This window comes from Corvus kubaryi, unplaced genomic scaffold (assembly GCF_017639235.1).
Source record: "Corvus kubaryi isolate FWS band 111438036 unplaced genomic scaffold, C.kubaryi_AGA036_p1.0 37392, whole genome shotgun sequence".
In the NCBI taxonomy this organism is placed as follows: Eukaryota; Metazoa; Chordata; class Aves; order Passeriformes; family Corvidae; genus Corvus; species Corvus kubaryi.
In genome coordinates, this window is record NW_024581131.1 from 12455632 (window position 1) to 12473460 (window position 17829).

The window sequence follows — 17829 nt, forward strand, 5'->3', positions numbered from 1 at the left end:
AAGAAATGTATGCTGTGGATCAAGTGGGTGGATGGGGAGGGAGGACTAAAACTATTTTAGTGTCGTGCTTTCTACTTGTGACTGCAAATGTCAGTAATGTGTAGGTTTCTCTGCAAAAGGAAGTTCTTTCCTTAAGGTTCACAGTTAGTCTACAAATACAGTCTTCAGTAGAAGAGCTAAAAAAAGAAACAAGAAAAACAGTTTCTAAGGGGCTGTTCAGCTCTGACCCAATTATGACAATAACAAAAACTGAAATAAGCAGTAAGAATGTAAGCAAATACACACTTAGAATAAGTAGGAACCAGCATACAGGAAATGTAACTATCAGATCTAGTTTGCTGAATGTGCTGTAAACATGGCAATGTTGGAATTCTTAGCGCAATACATGCCTGAAGCTGGAAAATGCACTGTACGCATGTGCCACATCATATTGTGCTCTGGTTTATACCAACAGATCAGTGGTAGCCAGTCTTGGGTGGCTTGAGCTCTCTGGCTCCTGGAACTTGGCTATATTTATCCCAGCTGATGTAGCCTGTCAAGTGTGTCCTGCTGTTGATAAGGTGCCGTAGTTGACAACAGTGGCGGATCAAGGGGGAGGAGCAGGATGGGGGCTTCCATCGAGTCGTTCTTTAGGGGGTCTCAAAAGCCCTGCAGTCACATTTCTGTTTAACTCATACCCTGCTTTCTAGATACAACTGGGAGCTTCACCAGAAACAAAGTGAAGATGCCAGAGCCAGTAAAGAAAACAGGTAAGGATCATAACTGACAGACAAAACTAAGAACAGCTTGGCAAGAAAAATGTAAGTAGATTATGTATTCTAGAGAAATGAGGTGCCTCAAAGGAAAAAATAAATAGACAGGAAAAAGAAATCTTATTTTATTAAGTTGTAAATGTAAGAGATATTGAGTGACCTTGCAGAGAAATCACTAAATGGTTTGATAAACCTCAGCCACAGAATTTTCTCAAGAGACTTTGAATGAGGAAAAAGTAGAGGTGAAACACATTGAATTCTCAGATTCTTTTAATTTCTCATTTCCTTTCCTAGTCACATTTAGGACTCTGGGGGGGAAAAAAAAAAACGGCTTGTAGTCTCTCTCTTGGAGAGTTAAATAGTATAAACCTCTCCTGCCTTTATTTTGGGTTTGGGGTTTTTTTTTCCCCTGACAATTTGTATTATTGGCAAAATTTGATGGTATTTATTGTTAATGAAATCTCTGTGAAAATGAAAGCAAACAGTACCTGGTTTGGAGTTTATTCTTTCTAGTTCTTTCAATCACTGTCAATAGAACTCTAGGAAAAAAAGACAACATTGGACTGTGAAGAATATATGCAGTTTCTTTTCCCTCACCCTCCTTCATCCTTTCCCTTTGAACCAGAAGATAACTAGCCCTTTTCCAGAAAGCCAAGGTCACAGAGGCACAGAGAAAAATGCCAGGAAAGTATTTCAGATTTATGAATGTTTTCATTTAAAATCTTCAAATAAGGAATCATTCAGAGGCTGCCCACATAGAGGAGGCCTAGGATGGGGTGCAAGGTGCGATGGATCTGGTGTTTTGAGGAGGAAGAGAGCCTGGGAAGAAAAGGTAGAGACGGTTTAGCTTCAGGACACCTACAGAGGAAGATGACTTAGGAGCACTTTGTGTCCACAAGTAAGTTTGGGAAAAAAAATTGACAAAAGCTGAACTTGTGATTGTTTGTCAAGTGTGAACATATTCAATACTCAGGCCTGGAGAAACTTGTACTAAATCTGGGATTGTTCACTTTAGAACTCTTACTTCAGTGATACCAATGCATACCCAGAATTACCACTACCTGAATGTACAGTACAAGGTGCACATGTTTTTAATAACGTGTCGTTTCCAGAGTTAGCCAGTAACAGCTGTGGAGGCTTAATAATGGCCTTTGTGCTTTGCAAAGGCCTGAGCGGGCATCAGTCTCCTCTTAGTTTGGCCAAAGAGACAATCTCCTTTGGTCACCATAACAAAAGATGAACTTGTTAAGAAGAACCTTCATTTTACCAAAATATTTGGAATCAGCCACTGCCAGAGGCAGACCCATTACACACTCAGAGGCTCTTCCATTACAAACTGCAAAGCACTAAAGCATAGTTAACTCCAACAATATTCTTTATGTTCCCTCTATATGATAACCCCAAAGCAACAGTGGTGTCACCAATCCTTCCATTTTATTACAAATACAACATCATTTAATATTCATAAGGCTGCAATTTCTGCTGAAAGTAGATTTGTATATAAAAAAAATATATATATTAGATCTTGTACTTGTAGACAAAACCTTGAAAATATAAGCTGCAAAGGTTCAGTAATCAACCCAAAAATAAATTCATACTCATAATCTGGTTTTAAAGTCACATGATTTTTAAGTTGTATTGAAATGTCTAGTGGCTGTGAATGCAGATGAAAAGAAACACAACAGAGTAGGCAAAATTTTACAGTGTGATCCCCTCGGCATTGTGACTTCTGATTTCTAATTGTTTAACTGCCTTTAAATTAACATTTTCATTCTCCATGGATGAGAGGTAATGTCTCTGTTTGTGAAGATGCCCACTTTTGCTGGCTAATGGTGAAGAGAAATTCTATTCCAACTTATTTCTCCAGAGAAATCTAACAGGTGTCTAACATCACTAGTCCTACACAGTTCTTATGAACAAACCAGACCAAACACTGGGATTATCACAGCAGGGGGAGGAAAAGCTCTTGTTACCCACTCTGACAGAGACAGAACCAGTCACATGCCCCGTAACTTTTAGAGAAGATCTTCTCAGTCTCCCAGGACACACTAATCCCTTTGGTTTTCCATTTCATGTTGTTTATATAGTTCAAGTCATTTCAAGATGGGATAATGTTGAGCACTATCTCAGGAGGGCCGAATAAGGCAGTTCATACTTGGATAAATCACAATTCCTGCCTGTCCCATACCATATAGTTAGAGTACTGAAGAGCCCAAAGAAGTCCCTAGTCTGTATTGCTGAAATTTGTGCACCTGGCATATAGGGAAAAGAAAATTCTTCATGTCAGAGAGTGAGCAGAGATATTCTGCCTATATCTGCTGTTTTAACAGGTCTTCTAACATGTTAAAACAAACAAAAAACCCCACCCAAAAAAACAACCAATCAAAAAAATACCCACCAAAAAACCCCAACAAAAATCCCACAAAAACCCACAAAAACCAAAAAAACACTGAATAAACCATTAAACTTAAAATGGTATGGTGAAGTAGATTTTCCTTTTACTTTAAACTGCCCAACTAAAATACTTCAGGATAAGGCACTCCCCCTACCTATTTCAAGAATGTCAAAACAACTGTCCTAGCATTCCAGAAAATCTATACCATCCACAAGAGCAACATAATTTATAAGACCTGTAAGAGTTTAGTTTGAAAAGCATCACGTTTTGCAGGATTCTGTTGCAGAAACTTTATGTTCTTCTCCCTTTGATTTAAACATTTCATAGTTAATCTTCATACAACAGCTCACTGTTTGGAAAATTTTGATCGTTTTTTAATGTTCTGAAAATTCAGAAACATTAAAAAAACCCCAACCATTTCCCTAACAGTATTTTATGACATTGAGAGGAAATAATTGACTTTTTAAACACCAAATTTAGTAGATAAATGGGACTTAATGGGAAATGTGTGCGTTATTATAGCTGGAAACGGAGAAGTCTATATTACACATCTTCTATGAAAATCAGTCAACTTTTACTCACATATTTTATAGATAAAGGAGTCTAGATTTTGCAGTCCAGATTAGGAAATTTCATCAAGAATTTACAAATAACTTGTAAGTACACAGAGGCTCCCATAATAATAATAATAATAATAATAACAATAATAATAATAATAAATGTTGCATAATGAAGAGTAAACTGCAGAATTTTAGTTCAACTATGAGACCATTCTTTCACATTTGTAAGCACCTAGCACAACAAACTACTGCAACAAAGTTCTATTCCCCACAGGAATGCAGAAAACACCCTAAATTCACACAGGTGTAGTTTCCTCTTTTGTAAATTAAGATTCAAACCAAGCTGAACATTACTATCCCCATTTTACAGAAAGTATGATGGATGCATAGAGAGAGAGGTGACTGATTAGTGAAACTATTCCTCGCCTGTTGCTCATGTTGCAGGAATTTACGATCTCAGCTGCTGAAGTAGGCAAGGAATGATAAGATTGAGTCGTTCAATAGCTTTTGGATCATGGAGTGATTAAGCTTGTAATTGCAAGAAGCCACTTAGGTCCTGACCAGGGAATGTGCAGCATCTTTATATAGTTCCTCAGAAAGGAATTTACAAGCTCCATTACTGAAGCCTACTTATCCTCAGTTTGGCTTTTAACTCAATGGAAGAGCAAATGGTATAGAAGCAAAACTAGATGCCAAGTGTAAGCAAAGATCAATTTTCAACATTAAGTCTTAACAAATCAAAGAATTCCAAAAGCTAATATTACTTTTGTAATATTAATTAAATATATATTGACCAATACATATTTTAACACCAAATACACAGAATGTGCAGTAAGATAACTCAGCTTTGTGGGAGAAACCTACAACTATTTTGTGTAATTTCACTCATTACAAATTTCTGCTGTAGTTTCTAGCATCTGCATTCAAACAGATACATTAGATTCTCCTCAAGAATCTACACCTTTAACAGATTTTATTTCAGAAAGGCAGAAATACCATTTGAAAACATCATCTAACATACATTCTCCTCTACCACCCTATCTAGTTAAAATCACTCTTGTAGAATCCCCATTTCTTCCTTACTTTCATTTCACACACTTCACATGTACTTTGAAATTCCAGTATTTTAGGAATAGGTTTTCAGCCAGTGCTTGTGATTCTTAACAAGCCAGATTATTTAGGGAATGTTGCCAGCAAATGAAATTATTTTGGTAATTTGAACATTATTTTAATATACATCTTACCTCCACTTTTTCTGACAATAATGAAATAAGAATTGCTCTTCTAGCTTCTAATCCTAATTTTTATTCTTATAAGATATACAACAGTACTTAGTAGTTACCTACTAACAATTTAATGCTGTACAAAGACAACAGAAAAACAGTCTCTGCCTCAAAACAATCACAAAATAAAAGCCCAGTAAATAGATAGATAGTTCAACAAGAGAGTAAAGCAAACAATTAGTAGTACAATAGACAGCAACCCTGGCAGCTTAGCCATTTCTTGGGTTTTGCATAGGAGAGTATTAAAAATATTTGAAATATAATAGTAAGCTTGTTTGATGATAGTTGTTAAAAGGACATTGCCTCAAATCAGGTCAGACAGTAAAGGAGAAAGCATGAAGGTGCTGGTATGAAGATTTAATAAATGGCAGCAGAATGAAGGCAGAATACTAGGTTTGTTATTTTATTTAGGTGACTAGTATAGAAAATTTGTTTTGGAACTGAACTTATTTCATTCTAGTTTAATTTGGCCCAAAGCAAGTGTATCTTATTTTTCTTAATCCTCCTGAATGAAAGATTGTCAAAATGCAGTCTCATCACAGACCTCCCAACAGAAGTTTTTATTACTGACCATTTAAGCTGTAACTCATGTAACATACATAGTGTTATGGCTGATGTGTACATCTTCAGGTGTTCCAAGAGTTTTAGAGGATGCAAGTTCTGGTAGCTGCAGCATTAACCACCAAAAAGTTTCTGCAAGATAACTGCAGACCACATACATCTGTTTCCTCTTCTGCCTGGGGTAAAATTTGCTGGTTTACGTTACTCAGAAATTATGTGAGTGTGTTTGCATCGTGGAAGTTAGAAGTGATTAGAAAGGCCTGGGATATGAGAAGTGAAGTGTTGAAAAATGGGTTAGTACAAAGTGGCCCTAGGCTCATTTTCTTTTATTAGCTTCATGTCCCTCTTCTCTCCCTCCATTAAATCCCCACAGCAACACCGATTCCATCCCCACAAAACAAACACACAGAGCACCTTCAACACTTTTTCTCTTCAATAGCACTGGCAACTCACGTGGGTCTCTGCTCTCCCTCCAGAATTGCCATAGTATGCTAGTACTAATGTCATTTTTCTCTCCCCTTGTGCAGGCTGGGTTAGAATGTATCAGGAGTCAGAGAGTTAACATGGTGGGTGGGAGAGGACATGGGCTACTTGGTCATCAGGTGCCCCAGCCCTATGGCTCCTAACTGCACGGTCACCTGGAGTCTGGATAAACACAGGACAGTGTCTGAGATCTGTCAGTGCCTGACAGGCACGAGAGCTGTGAGACATTCCACAACATCACACAAGAGGTGTCACAGCCATTGAGTTTTCCACAGCCTCATGGTGACAGTCATATTCAAGAGTGTTTAGAGTATGGGATGGATATATAGAACTCAGAGAGGTATATCTGGGTAGAAGCCAAACGTTGAGGTGAGAGAGATTGCCACATGGGAATGTGTTTCTGATAAAAGCAGGCAAAAATGTGGTTCTCAGGAAAAACCAGAAGTTTTGAATGGTGCTGTTTAGGAGTATTCCTAATGAAGAAAAAGGTGAATTAGGTTGGTATAACTGCAAAAAAAAACCCCAAAAACTTCTGGTTAACTTGGATTTGCATGTTACTTAAAGTAGCGGCAGCCACAATGAAGGGGTGGGGAATAACTGAACTCTTTATTCTGTTAAGCAGCCCATTTTTTCCCCAAAAGGAAAAATTATGGTATTCTCTTCACATGCTTATTCAGCAATCTCTCTTCTGCAGCAAAGTAATTTCCTGTAAAATCTCCAGCCCTGCATCTTTCGTTTTCCTTTGCAAACAGAGCAGTGAAAGGTGAAAGGGAATACAGCTGGATAGAGAGAAGCCACTTTGGACACTGCCCCCCACTGACTGAATCTCAAGTACAGGAAAAAGATTTAGTTAAAACCCCAGTCTCCTTTACCTGGGAAAAAGTGGATACACAACAACTGCTCTTGCAGACCTTTGTTCTCATGTGAGATTTTGGGCTTTTCCAGTTATGTACTTAACCAGAAATATTCACAGTCATTTTAAATTGGAACTAAAGTGAGTCTTTTGGCAGGAAAGGGGGGAGAGGAGGGAATACAAGGAGTCTTACTTATTAACTTCTACTGTATGTGTTTAGATTTCCTAAAGCCAGGAATGTTATGTAGTGGTGGAGATTTCTCACTGTGTTCTCACCAACAATTTTGTTCTTGTTGAGTCATCTACAAAGCAAATGTAAGAAACCAAATCACTTTACAGGGTGTGCAGCAGATCACAGTGTTACTTCCAAGTATGCATGTCATGAAACCCTGCCACTGTAGGCTGGAACCTTTACAAATCACTTTGCTGTTAAGTAATTAATATATTTATAGATTCTTTTGTGCTTAAATAGAAGAGTGACGATAATAGCACTCAGAGACTAAAAACATGCCTCTTTACTGCTTTGTCTGTAGAATCACAGGGGAAGGAGCCAGCTAGTCAGTAGTGGAGTGGGTTCCAGAACTCACCTGTCTGCCCACTGTGCAGTAGCCTGGCCACTTTACATGTCTCTTGAATCCTGCATGTCCAACCTGCTGTGCACAGTAACTCTCCTGCAACTATTCACGATACACTGCATCAATGTATACCCTGCTGTGTTATTTACTGAAGGGCAATACGGTATCAAAAGGTGTGCAACTGGTAACAGGCAGCACGCTGTGGAACACTATGGTATATAGTCCTATATTCTACAAAGCACTACACTGTTAAAGAACTATTGCACCAGATTAGAAAAAAATCTCAATTATAAGCATGCAGGAACATTCCACTCCCAGAGGAAATTTCCCACACTTTAAACAGGGAAGGGAAGCATGCAGAAGAATAAAACAGGACATCAGTCAAGACTTTTGTAGGCTCACTGAAAACTAAGATTGTGTTTTCATCAGAAATATAAAATGTGGGGGGGAAAAAAAGAAACTGAAAAAATGTAATTTAGGTTTTTATATAATGAAGAAAAGCAAAATTCAATATTTAGTAAATTCTAAAAGTATTTGCAGTTCATATTTTAACTGATGCTTAAGAAGTTTTGAATCCTTTGCAAAACAATGCAAGAAGCATGAATTGTATTATGACTAAAGACCAAAGGCCATCAGATGAAATCTTTGCAAATGTAACTCCACTAAGGTCAACTAATTTATGCAGTCTGAAGACATGCTACAGGATTAGAGATTTTGTAAAATGAATAGATGGTATTAATAATAATATACCACTTAAATTAACTAAAGTATCTGTTAGAACATGAATATAACCTTTTTCTTTTAAAGCATTTTCATGCCATGTTCCCTTCATTTTTATAAAGCAGAATTAAAAGTTCAAAGCTAATTATAACCATTGTCGTGTTGTTTGGAAGAGTTCTTGTGGCTGCCAGAGTAGGAGAGCCATAGACAATTTGCCACAGAGGTGACAGATAAAATTAGATGTGATGAAATTACTAGTATTTTATAAAAATGTAGTTATACAGGGGTGAGTCAATAGAAAGATGGCAGAATGATGCACAAAAAACCATGAAGTGTATGAATCAGAATGTTAATTGCTGGTATTTTTACACATGAACATAGCTCATGGCAATAAGCAAACGATAACAGGTTTTATTAAGACAAAAACATGAGCATGGAATGAAAAACTTGATTCAAAATAAAGATGAAGAAATATAAATAAATAAATAAATCAGGTTAAAGAAATTAGTAAAATAAGTTACTTTACTAAAATCTAATCTTGAGAGAGATTAGGATACTCGTGGATCAAAATCATGATATAGTGCTTGTTTACCATTTCCTATCTGCTGTGCTGCTTTGATTATGTACGAACTAAAACATCATCTGGTTTATGCTTGTTCAGCCTATATGTTAATAATGTCATCAATTCTCATTATAAACTTCCTAAGGGTTTCTTGACACATTGAGGAAATGTTTTAATCCACCTTGTAAGCAATTAGACAACTAATTGTTGTAGAGTGTTATGTAGGCAAGTTCTTCAACTTCTAATGCTGAAGTGAATTTCTGAACACAAACAACAATTGATACCATTTTAGCTGGAATTAAATTACAAGGGTCATCATAGGAATGTGAATCCCTTCCCACTAAAGCCTTGATCTGTCAAAACAAAAGGACTAAAGATGAACTATTAATTCATTGGGGTGTATTAGGGCACAGGTTACTGCACAAACAAAATACTGTAGTATTGTTGAGGAACAGATCCTGATCCTCTGTAACAACCATATTAAGCAGCTGTTAGGACAAAATTATTAATTCTAAATAAAAGTGCATGGCAAATTAATGTAGACAACTAGATATGTAAGAATATATATCATGCCATCTTTTCATAGACTAAAACATCCACTTCTAAAAAATCAGAGCTCAGTATGGGGGAAAAAGAAAGAGGAAGACAGAAAGTGGGGTGATTTTGCTATCCATTCCATTTTATTTCATGGCATGTGGAGGAGATATGACATCTCGATGAGACACAGAACTTGATAAACTCAAAGACACTTCCACAACTTCTCTGTGGAAAGTGTTGTAATTTATATCTTGCATGGGCAGATGGGAGAGAAAGGAGACAGCTGCTGCAGCCACAACAGCTGACTACACCAGATATTCCACAATTGCAAAACAGATTTTAGTGAGCCCTCTCTCTTTTTTTAGTTTCTGCATTTACCAAGAAGCCGAAGACAACAGAGGTGACATCTGGAAACACAGCTGTGTTTGAAGCAGAGACAGAAAAATCTGGCATCAAGGTGAAATGGCAGCGAGCTGGCACAGAAATTACTGAAAGTGAAAAATATGTCATCAAGACAGAAGGAAACAAGCATTCACTGACAATCAATAATGTAGGAAAAGAAGATGATGTGACATATGCTGTAATAGCTGGAAGTTCCAAGGTCAAATTTGAACTCAAGGTCAAGGAAGCAGGTACAGCATTTCCTAAGCAATTCTGATTTCATCAGTAGTTCCAGTCCAACATGCAACCTTCATGAATAAGGCCCATGGAAATTAACCTATTTTAACAAAGTAAAATTTCTCTACCAGCAATTCATCTGTTTTGCCCAATTATTTGAAGCTACTAATTCATATTAAGCTGAGGAACACATTTTCTGTGGCTAAGACACCCCTTTCCAGGTGTCAGAAGTCCACAGAGAGGAGATCATATGGGAAATGTCAATGTACATCTTTGGAATTATGTCAAGCTTTTACACTTAACTACTGAAAAATCAAAGCACATCTAATCCAACCCTCACCCTGACCTAAACTAAGAAGCCTGATCTTAGGACTGGTATTTTCTTATAATTATTTCATTGAAATACAAAATTGTAACAATTGACAAAGTATTTACAAGTTATACTGTAATGTTTCTAGAAGGTCATACATTCCCCAAAATTGTCTCAAAATCTCCTGCTACCAAAAATGCATATTTCAAGAGAGGCTTGAATATGAAGAGTAACCTTTGTATTATTTGTGTATCACCCATTATTACTACTTTCATATGCATTAAAAGATCAGTTACATGGGAAGTTTAAAAACTTTCCCAGGTATTTCCTGGGAATAAATATAAAGAGTCAAATTCCCTGGAATTTTCTCATGAAAAAATATCTGAAGATGCTTAGGGTAGATGAAACCACTCATTTTTTGAAACATTTTGACCTTTCAGATCCCTTTTCCCCTCCAAAATTGTATCAATTTACCACTTCTGGTATTTTACTTTTTGCTTTTTAATTTGGTGACAAGCCTCAAACTCAGGTTGTTTATATCACTTCCTTTTCTGTGCTATCACTGTTTGTTCTAGCAAAATTATGAGACCTTGTGAGACCTTCTTGTCAGCTGAAAAGATACTGGTGAATGTTTAACAGGATTTAAGATGGCCTGTTCCATATGCAAAGACAGAGCATGACAGGTTATGAGTAAGGGGAAATCCTAGTATGGATTAGGACAATTTGATAGTTGTCAGAGCATATAGGAATATGGTCCTCCTGACTATCTCATCCTGAAAGCAAACTGGTCCCTATTGTACTCGTTATATCTTCCTCATTGTCTTCCAGGTTAGCTCCATGTAGAGCCTGCTACAGGCAGATAACTTGCAAATAAAGCTATGGAGCATAGTGGAGTAGAGTATGTAATGCTATATAGAGTAACTGGTTTGCCCATTATTATTTGGAAGTGGCTCCACTATCTACGGGGGAAAAAACATCTTGTTGCAACTGATCTATTTCAAGAAATTCTACCTCCCTCCATCTGCTCCAGTTGCTCACTCCTACTCCATTTTCAGACAACTCTGTCTTCTCCATTGTGCCAAATGCATTTGCCTGAATTTGTCTCTGAGGTCATGGTTTAACTGAGAGGATACAAACTTTCATAAGCCAGGGAAGAAATTACAGATGGATTTTTAAAATACTTTATCCATATTGTTTACTAGCAGTGTCTAGAGCTTTTTCCAAGCTGCGCACAGCAATAGCCTTTGTAACATTACATTCCAACGAAACAAAATCTCATGAATAAGCAAACTGTTTACAAAGATAAAAATTACATCATTCTTCATTACCTTTTCCATTTAGACCACTGATGTTTGCAACAAATAATAGCATTATTCATCAGCTGACAAGTTTCTACACATCGACTGTAGAATTTAAAAATCAGGCATCAGTTCTTTCTGAGCTCAGCGAAAGAAAAAGCCTCATCATCCAACTTCAGTAGGCCCCTTCTGCTTCCAGATCATCCTCTAAACTCTAGGAAACAACAGCCTATTTATCTGCTTTTCCTGACGTATATTAAAGGCTGTTCTTTTGCAAAATATCTTCAGAAAGACAGAGGAAATATGACTGTCTCTAATCTTGGCTTACATTCCTTTCCAGAAAAGAGTGAGACAGTCACTCCTGCAGGAGCTGTTCCAGCCCCAGCTGCCTCAGAGTCACCTGCGCCAGCAGCAGAAAGCAGCCAAAACAGAGAAGGTAATAGAAAATTAACATTGTCATCAAGTCTGGTTTATTACCAGAAGGGAAGAACATACACAGGGGCTCCTTAGAGTCAGTGAGATAGAGACAGTAGATGAAAGCAGACCATAAAGAATAAGGAATCTCAGAAGCAGAAGAAATCTACTGAGGTATTTTTTAATTAATTAACTAATTCACTATATAGTTTGATGCAAAAAGTTCTAAATAGTAATTATGATGTTTATTTCAGCTTCATCTGCTGAGACACAACCAGAAGAACATCAGGACCCCATTGGGCTCTTTGTGGCACGACCCCAGGATGGAGAAGTTACTGTTGGTGAGTGCAAAACGTCAGCCAAGTGAAGTCTGTAAACTGTACCTGTTGCTTGGCTATTAGCTCTCCAAGCACAGGGTGACACCAGCAATATAACAGATAACTTACACATTATTCATAATCTTATTTTAACTTATTTCTTTTACAAGGTGGAAACATCACATTCACTGCCAAAGTGGCAGGTGAGAGCCTGCTGAAGAAGCCATCAGTGAAATGGTTCAAAGGAAAGTGGATGGACCTGGGAAGCAAAGTGGGGAAACATCTCCAACTACATGAGAATTATGATCGAAATTCCAAGGTAGAATTGGCAGAATAGGGTTCTCAGTCTTCTAGGTACTAATCTTTAATCTGGGGAAAATATAAACTAAAATAGGAATGTTTTGATGTTAAGGTACCCAAAGCAACACACAAGGCTACACTTATGCATAGAAGTCTGTATTTCGACCACATGGACAAGAGACAAGCTCTGCATATGGACTCTTGCATACTTTATCTATGGTGAAATGAGAAAACATCTGGAGGACTGGGGGAGTAGTTTTGCACTGTCTACTGCAGGATTCCCTTCATCTTCCTCTCAAGAAACAGATACTTGGTGTATTTAAGAGAAAACAATAAATCAGACAGCTGTTTAAGCGTGGTCTATCTTGCTCTTAATAGGCCAATCATTCTGCTATTAATGTTGGAATTTATTGCTCTCTTGGGTTGTCTAGACTGCTTTAAGTAGCTGAGCAAGACCCACTTTTTACCACAACTTTGTCCAAAGATACACAAGCAGGAATGCAAGAGTCTGTACCATGACTTTGCATCCTCTGTGGTATATGAAGCACTACTACCCTCTCCTGGATGGAACTGGACAGACTTGCTCACATTTGCCACTCCTTTCACTGAATTCTGGCATGTACTGCATACGTTCTGGGGAGAGGCTAAAACTGCTTAATGAAAGCTTTATTCCTGTTTCCAATGCACATGCAATTAGTGTATGTACATTAGTGTATGTACCAGCATAGTTAGCTAATATAACACTGTATTCTCAGGAATACCTGTACTGACAGTTCTCTTCAGCTGTTGCTACTGAATTGGGGATTATAGGTAATTCTTTGTTACACTAATGAGTTGGACACTCAGGAGGTTCTTAGTTCTAAAAGGACACAAAGACATAGTTCATCCCCTGTCTATTTCTCTCCATGTATTCTCTCTCTCTGTGTTTCACCATTTCATTTTCTAACTTAATTATTGTATCATTCCTGTCTGTCCTAGGTGTACACCTTTGAAATGGAAATCATAGAAGCAAACATGACTTTTGCAGGAGGGTACAGATGTGAGGTGTCTACCAAGGACAAATTCGATAGCTCTAATTTCAACCTGACAGTCAATGGTAAGATGAATTCCTGACGTATTTTTTTTTTTATCTTCCAGCCCCCTGTATTTCCTTTCCTGCCTACCAACAATTCTTTCTGGTACATAATGGTTACTAGACAAACACAGACCTGAAGTATAGACCTGAAGATCTAAAGGTACACCTAGAGAGGCCCACAGAGAATGGGATACAGATCATCAGAAGTACCACTTGGTCGTTACTCCAGTCAGAACTGCGATGCTCTAAAGAAAGCACACAGAAAGATGCAAAACTGCCCACCTTTTCTCTGGCTTTATTCTGGTTTCAGATTCATTATTTCATGATGTTTAATTCCACTAGAATAGAAGATAAGTTCATTCTTATTTTGGTGAAAGTTTAGGACTAAAAATTGATGTTTTAAAAGAAAGACAGAAGAATTGCCAATTCCTTTTTCCTTCCTTCCCAATAAATTCAAGTCATACAGAAGCACCTTCTCAGATCAGATGACTCATTTTACCTAATGCATGGTGCCACCTTCACAAGTGCAATACTGAAAAGTTTATAAAAATTGAAAAGGAGGTACATTTTAACATGAATTTGCCCAGAGTGTGGAAGAGTTTAAGTAAAACAGTATAAGGATGGACCACCTGACAGAGCTGAATGTTTGGACCATTGCCTGTTTCAGCAATTCTGTAGGAGGGACTGCAATGTTAACTTGTGTCTAGCTACCAGTGAACCTAATGTAAAGACAAAAGCTCATTAAGTTACTTGATCAGCAGTGTTAATTTTTGAAGTTTCACTAGCTAGGACTCATAAGAGTTAGAAGCAGTAACTGAGAACAGTTTTTCTCCCCGAAACAGCAGCACACCAGTTTATACCAATAGTATAACAAAATTCTCTCTATACAGCATCATTGATTAAGCTTCTGTACCTCTCTACATAGTTCCAGGAATTTACCTTTGCTTTCAGAGGACAGATTATAATTTATTTTTAATCATAGCATTGAGTTGATGTCCAGTCGTATACTCGTTAGGTTTAAATACTCTGTGAAGACACTATTGAAATTAAAATTTTGCAGCAGAAGAATTGACAAGCAAGAGGTAAGATCAGGCTTTGGGTTATTATGAAATATGAGACAGAAATAAGTTATACACAAAACACTGGATGTTGAAAGCTAATTAGTGAAGGCTACATGTTTAAACATGAAGCTTTAAGCTTTCAATATGCAATTAATCACAACCTACAATATAAGAATTTATTTTTAAAAATGCCTGCAAAGAAAAACTTTACAAATACCACTGCATTCTTGCATTATGTTGACTTGTTCTGCCATTTTTCTTCATTACTTTTTGTCACATCAGAAGCACCTGTAAGTGGAGACTTGGATATTCGAGCTGCCTTCCGCCGCACGTGAGTATGCACAACAGAAACCTATGTAGATCAGGTTATACATCCATGTGGAATTCATTACTTTCCCAGATGAAACGAGCTAAAAGCAAAGCTGTTGTACAAACAAACACAAAGATACAGATTTCTACTAAGAAAATATTTCTACTATTAAAATTCTCTACAACTCCCGGAAATCACCTAAGAGAGTTTAGACTTTGTACTAGCATAATAACCATGCTTGTCTTCAATTAGGCAATCAGTAATGTGTATAATTGTAACAAGAACTTCAGCACCTTTTTTTCAGACCTGTAAAGAGCACTTCCATATATAGACCAGTAGAGATTGAAAAGGTACTGTGTGATGTTGGTCTGGATTTTATCTGGCTTGAGGAACTACATGTACCTCAGTACAAACATTTGCTGAACAAGGGGAGTGGAGTTTGGTGTGAGCCCTATAAGCAGCATATCACTGATAACATTCTTGCAAGCATTTTGGTTGTATCTGTTCTCATGTTCTATACCTATATTAACTGAATGAAGACAATGACATCGTGAGTGTCCGTGTGAAAACTCAGGTATACATAGTCTTAGACATTAAAGACTGCTGCTGAAGAGGCCATCCTGCCCCCATCTTTAATATTTGCTGAACTGATGTATCTCTCAATGGAATAATGTTCCCTTCTATTAGTAAGATTCACAAAACTAGTTGGTTTTTTTTTTAATTTTAATTAGACATTATTAATATGTGCTTTCCTTTTCCTTTATGTAATAGTAAATAAGTTTCTATTTTAGTTTTTATGTATTTTTGCAAAGTTACTAGACTAAGAGTATTTGAACACCTATTTCTCCATAGGGAACAAATCATCCGTGGCAACTCTTCGAGTATTTCTCTATAAGTCCTATTTTTATAAAAGAATATTTTTAACATTTATCACAGAGAATTAAATAAGGCTTGCAGAATTTGTCTACAGTTAAGTCCATCTGTAGGTAGCTGACCAGCCTCACTGTGATGCCTGTAAAATAGTGGACACTCAGTGCATAACTGCATTGTGTTATTTCACTGCAGTGAAAGGAGGCTTCCAGAGCTTGTGAGGACAATTTTAAAAATTTAGAATCAGTTCAAAGGGAGTGCAGTGTGAGCAGCTTCAGGCTGTTCAGATTGTCACTTTCTCCTGCAAGAATGAAGCCAGATTTTGAACTGAATTGTCTAAATCTGAAGCTTTGTCTTTGATACCCTCACTCAGGAGCCTAGCAGGAGGGGGGAGACGGATGACTTCAGCCTTTCTCAGGTAGTCACTGCCTGTGCCAGCAGACAAATTTAAGTCTTACAATGAACTGTCTCTCTCTGCTCAGGAAAAGAAAAAAACAGAATTAAGCTGCATCTTAAATTCCAAATAAATCACTGTTTATAACGTGTAGTATTTATATGAGATTATTACATACGAAGAAGAAGTAATGTAAGACAAATAAAGATAAATAAAAAATATAAAACATAAGAATATAAAAGGGTAGATAAAAAAAGATAAAGAAAAGAGTAGTTTTGTAGTTCAGTGAGAGGCAGATTCATGTACAGAAAATGCATGTGTTTGGCAAGTGATATCTTCTCACCATTGTTAGAAGAAAAAAAAGTAGCTTTAAATCATGTGTATGTCTGCCCTTTCTGTTTTACATGTTTTCCTCTCTACTGAGCACATTCTGACTAAAATTGCTGCTACTCACAGAAATGTACCAACACAAATGAAAATTTGTTGTTTCCTGGCACACTCCCTATCATATTATCATTAAATTTTTCACTCTATGCCTTTTGGTCCTAATGTTTGCTACTATAGTAAAAACAGGAGTTCTGAGGTTAGACTTAACTATATGCATGTTAAAGCAATTATTAGGGTCTTATTCTTCAAAAAGCTAAACCTTGATTGCTGGTCTTTCCTGAAAATTTGGTTTAACTGCCACTTGTGAAGCAATAAGGTGAATAGTTATTCTCCCGGATGTAGACCTGATTTACTGAATATTTGATCACAGGAAATCCTTTCCAAATTTGGGACTATACAAGTTATTTTTATGTACATTTTATGCCTGAAAACATGTAAAATCTTGTGAAAGTAGGGCCAAAACCACACTTCTCTGTTTGAGCTTTCTACCCAGGAAATTATCCTTTCCAGTATTGTACTATTCTGAAAGTAATCAGAGAAGTAAAACCAGTATTTTCTTAAAGAAAATACCTCTTCTCACAACATATTTCAAATTACACAGACTCTAAATTGTTATTTAACCTTATATTGGCAAGCAGCACAAGAGGCTTGGCACTTGTTTCTGTTTCATTTTTATTTAACAGTACTGTTAAAATGCCCATCATTTATCTGTTCAGGCTGTTTTCTTACTTCTAAAAATATTTGTTCCTGCCATATTGAGTTTTCCTGACACTCTGATTTACATTCTGTAGACAGACTTATTTTTTCTGAATCAACTGGCACTGTGCATTGATGGAGGCAGCATTATGGTCTACAACTACCACCAGTAACACTGAAAAGAAAAAGTTCTGCTTACGAAGCAATAATTAAATGTAAGCTGCTGCTTCTGGAAGAATACGAATGCTGTGAGGTGGAATCACCAGATTCTTATACTTAAGACAACAGGGGTGTTAAGGAGCAGCTGACCATTGATGATGATAGACTGGCTGAGATGAAGAAAATATATTTGGGCTTTTAAAACCCTGTCTGCATGCAAAGAGCACCGTTTTTAGGAATTAAATCTAAAGAAGTTATTGTAGTGACTTTATGCTGTTTTCAGAGTAGGTCAGTACTTCAAATGTTCAGAAGCACAGCTAAAACACATTGGATTCAGAA

At 37.0% G+C, this 17829-nt stretch overlaps 1 protein-coding gene across 2 annotated transcripts in view; it reads left to right on the forward strand.

Moving 5' to 3' along the window:
• The first annotated feature begins 481 nt into the window (after positions 1–481).
• Positions 482–17829, forward strand: part of MYBPC3 (myosin binding protein C3) — a 62373-nt gene continuing 45025 nt past the window's right edge. The window contains exons 1-9 of one of the 2 annotated variants that reach the window (XM_042038665.1): positions 482–560; positions 690–749; positions 9647–9913; positions 11848–11943; positions 12176–12262; positions 12409–12557; positions 13517–13634; positions 14957–15005; positions 16228–16272. In XM_042038665.1, the coding sequence (XP_041894599.1) occupies positions 725–749; positions 9647–9913; positions 11848–11943; positions 12176–12262; positions 12409–12557; positions 13517–13634; positions 14957–15005; positions 16228–16272 (836 nt within the window). In that variant the 5' untranslated portion in view covers positions 482–560; positions 690–724. Of the gene's footprint in view, positions 561–597; positions 750–9646; positions 9914–11847; positions 11944–12175; positions 12263–12408; positions 12558–13516; positions 13635–14956; positions 15006–16227; positions 16273–17829 lie in introns of those variants that run through there. The other variant, XM_042038667.1, reaches the window with a different exon arrangement.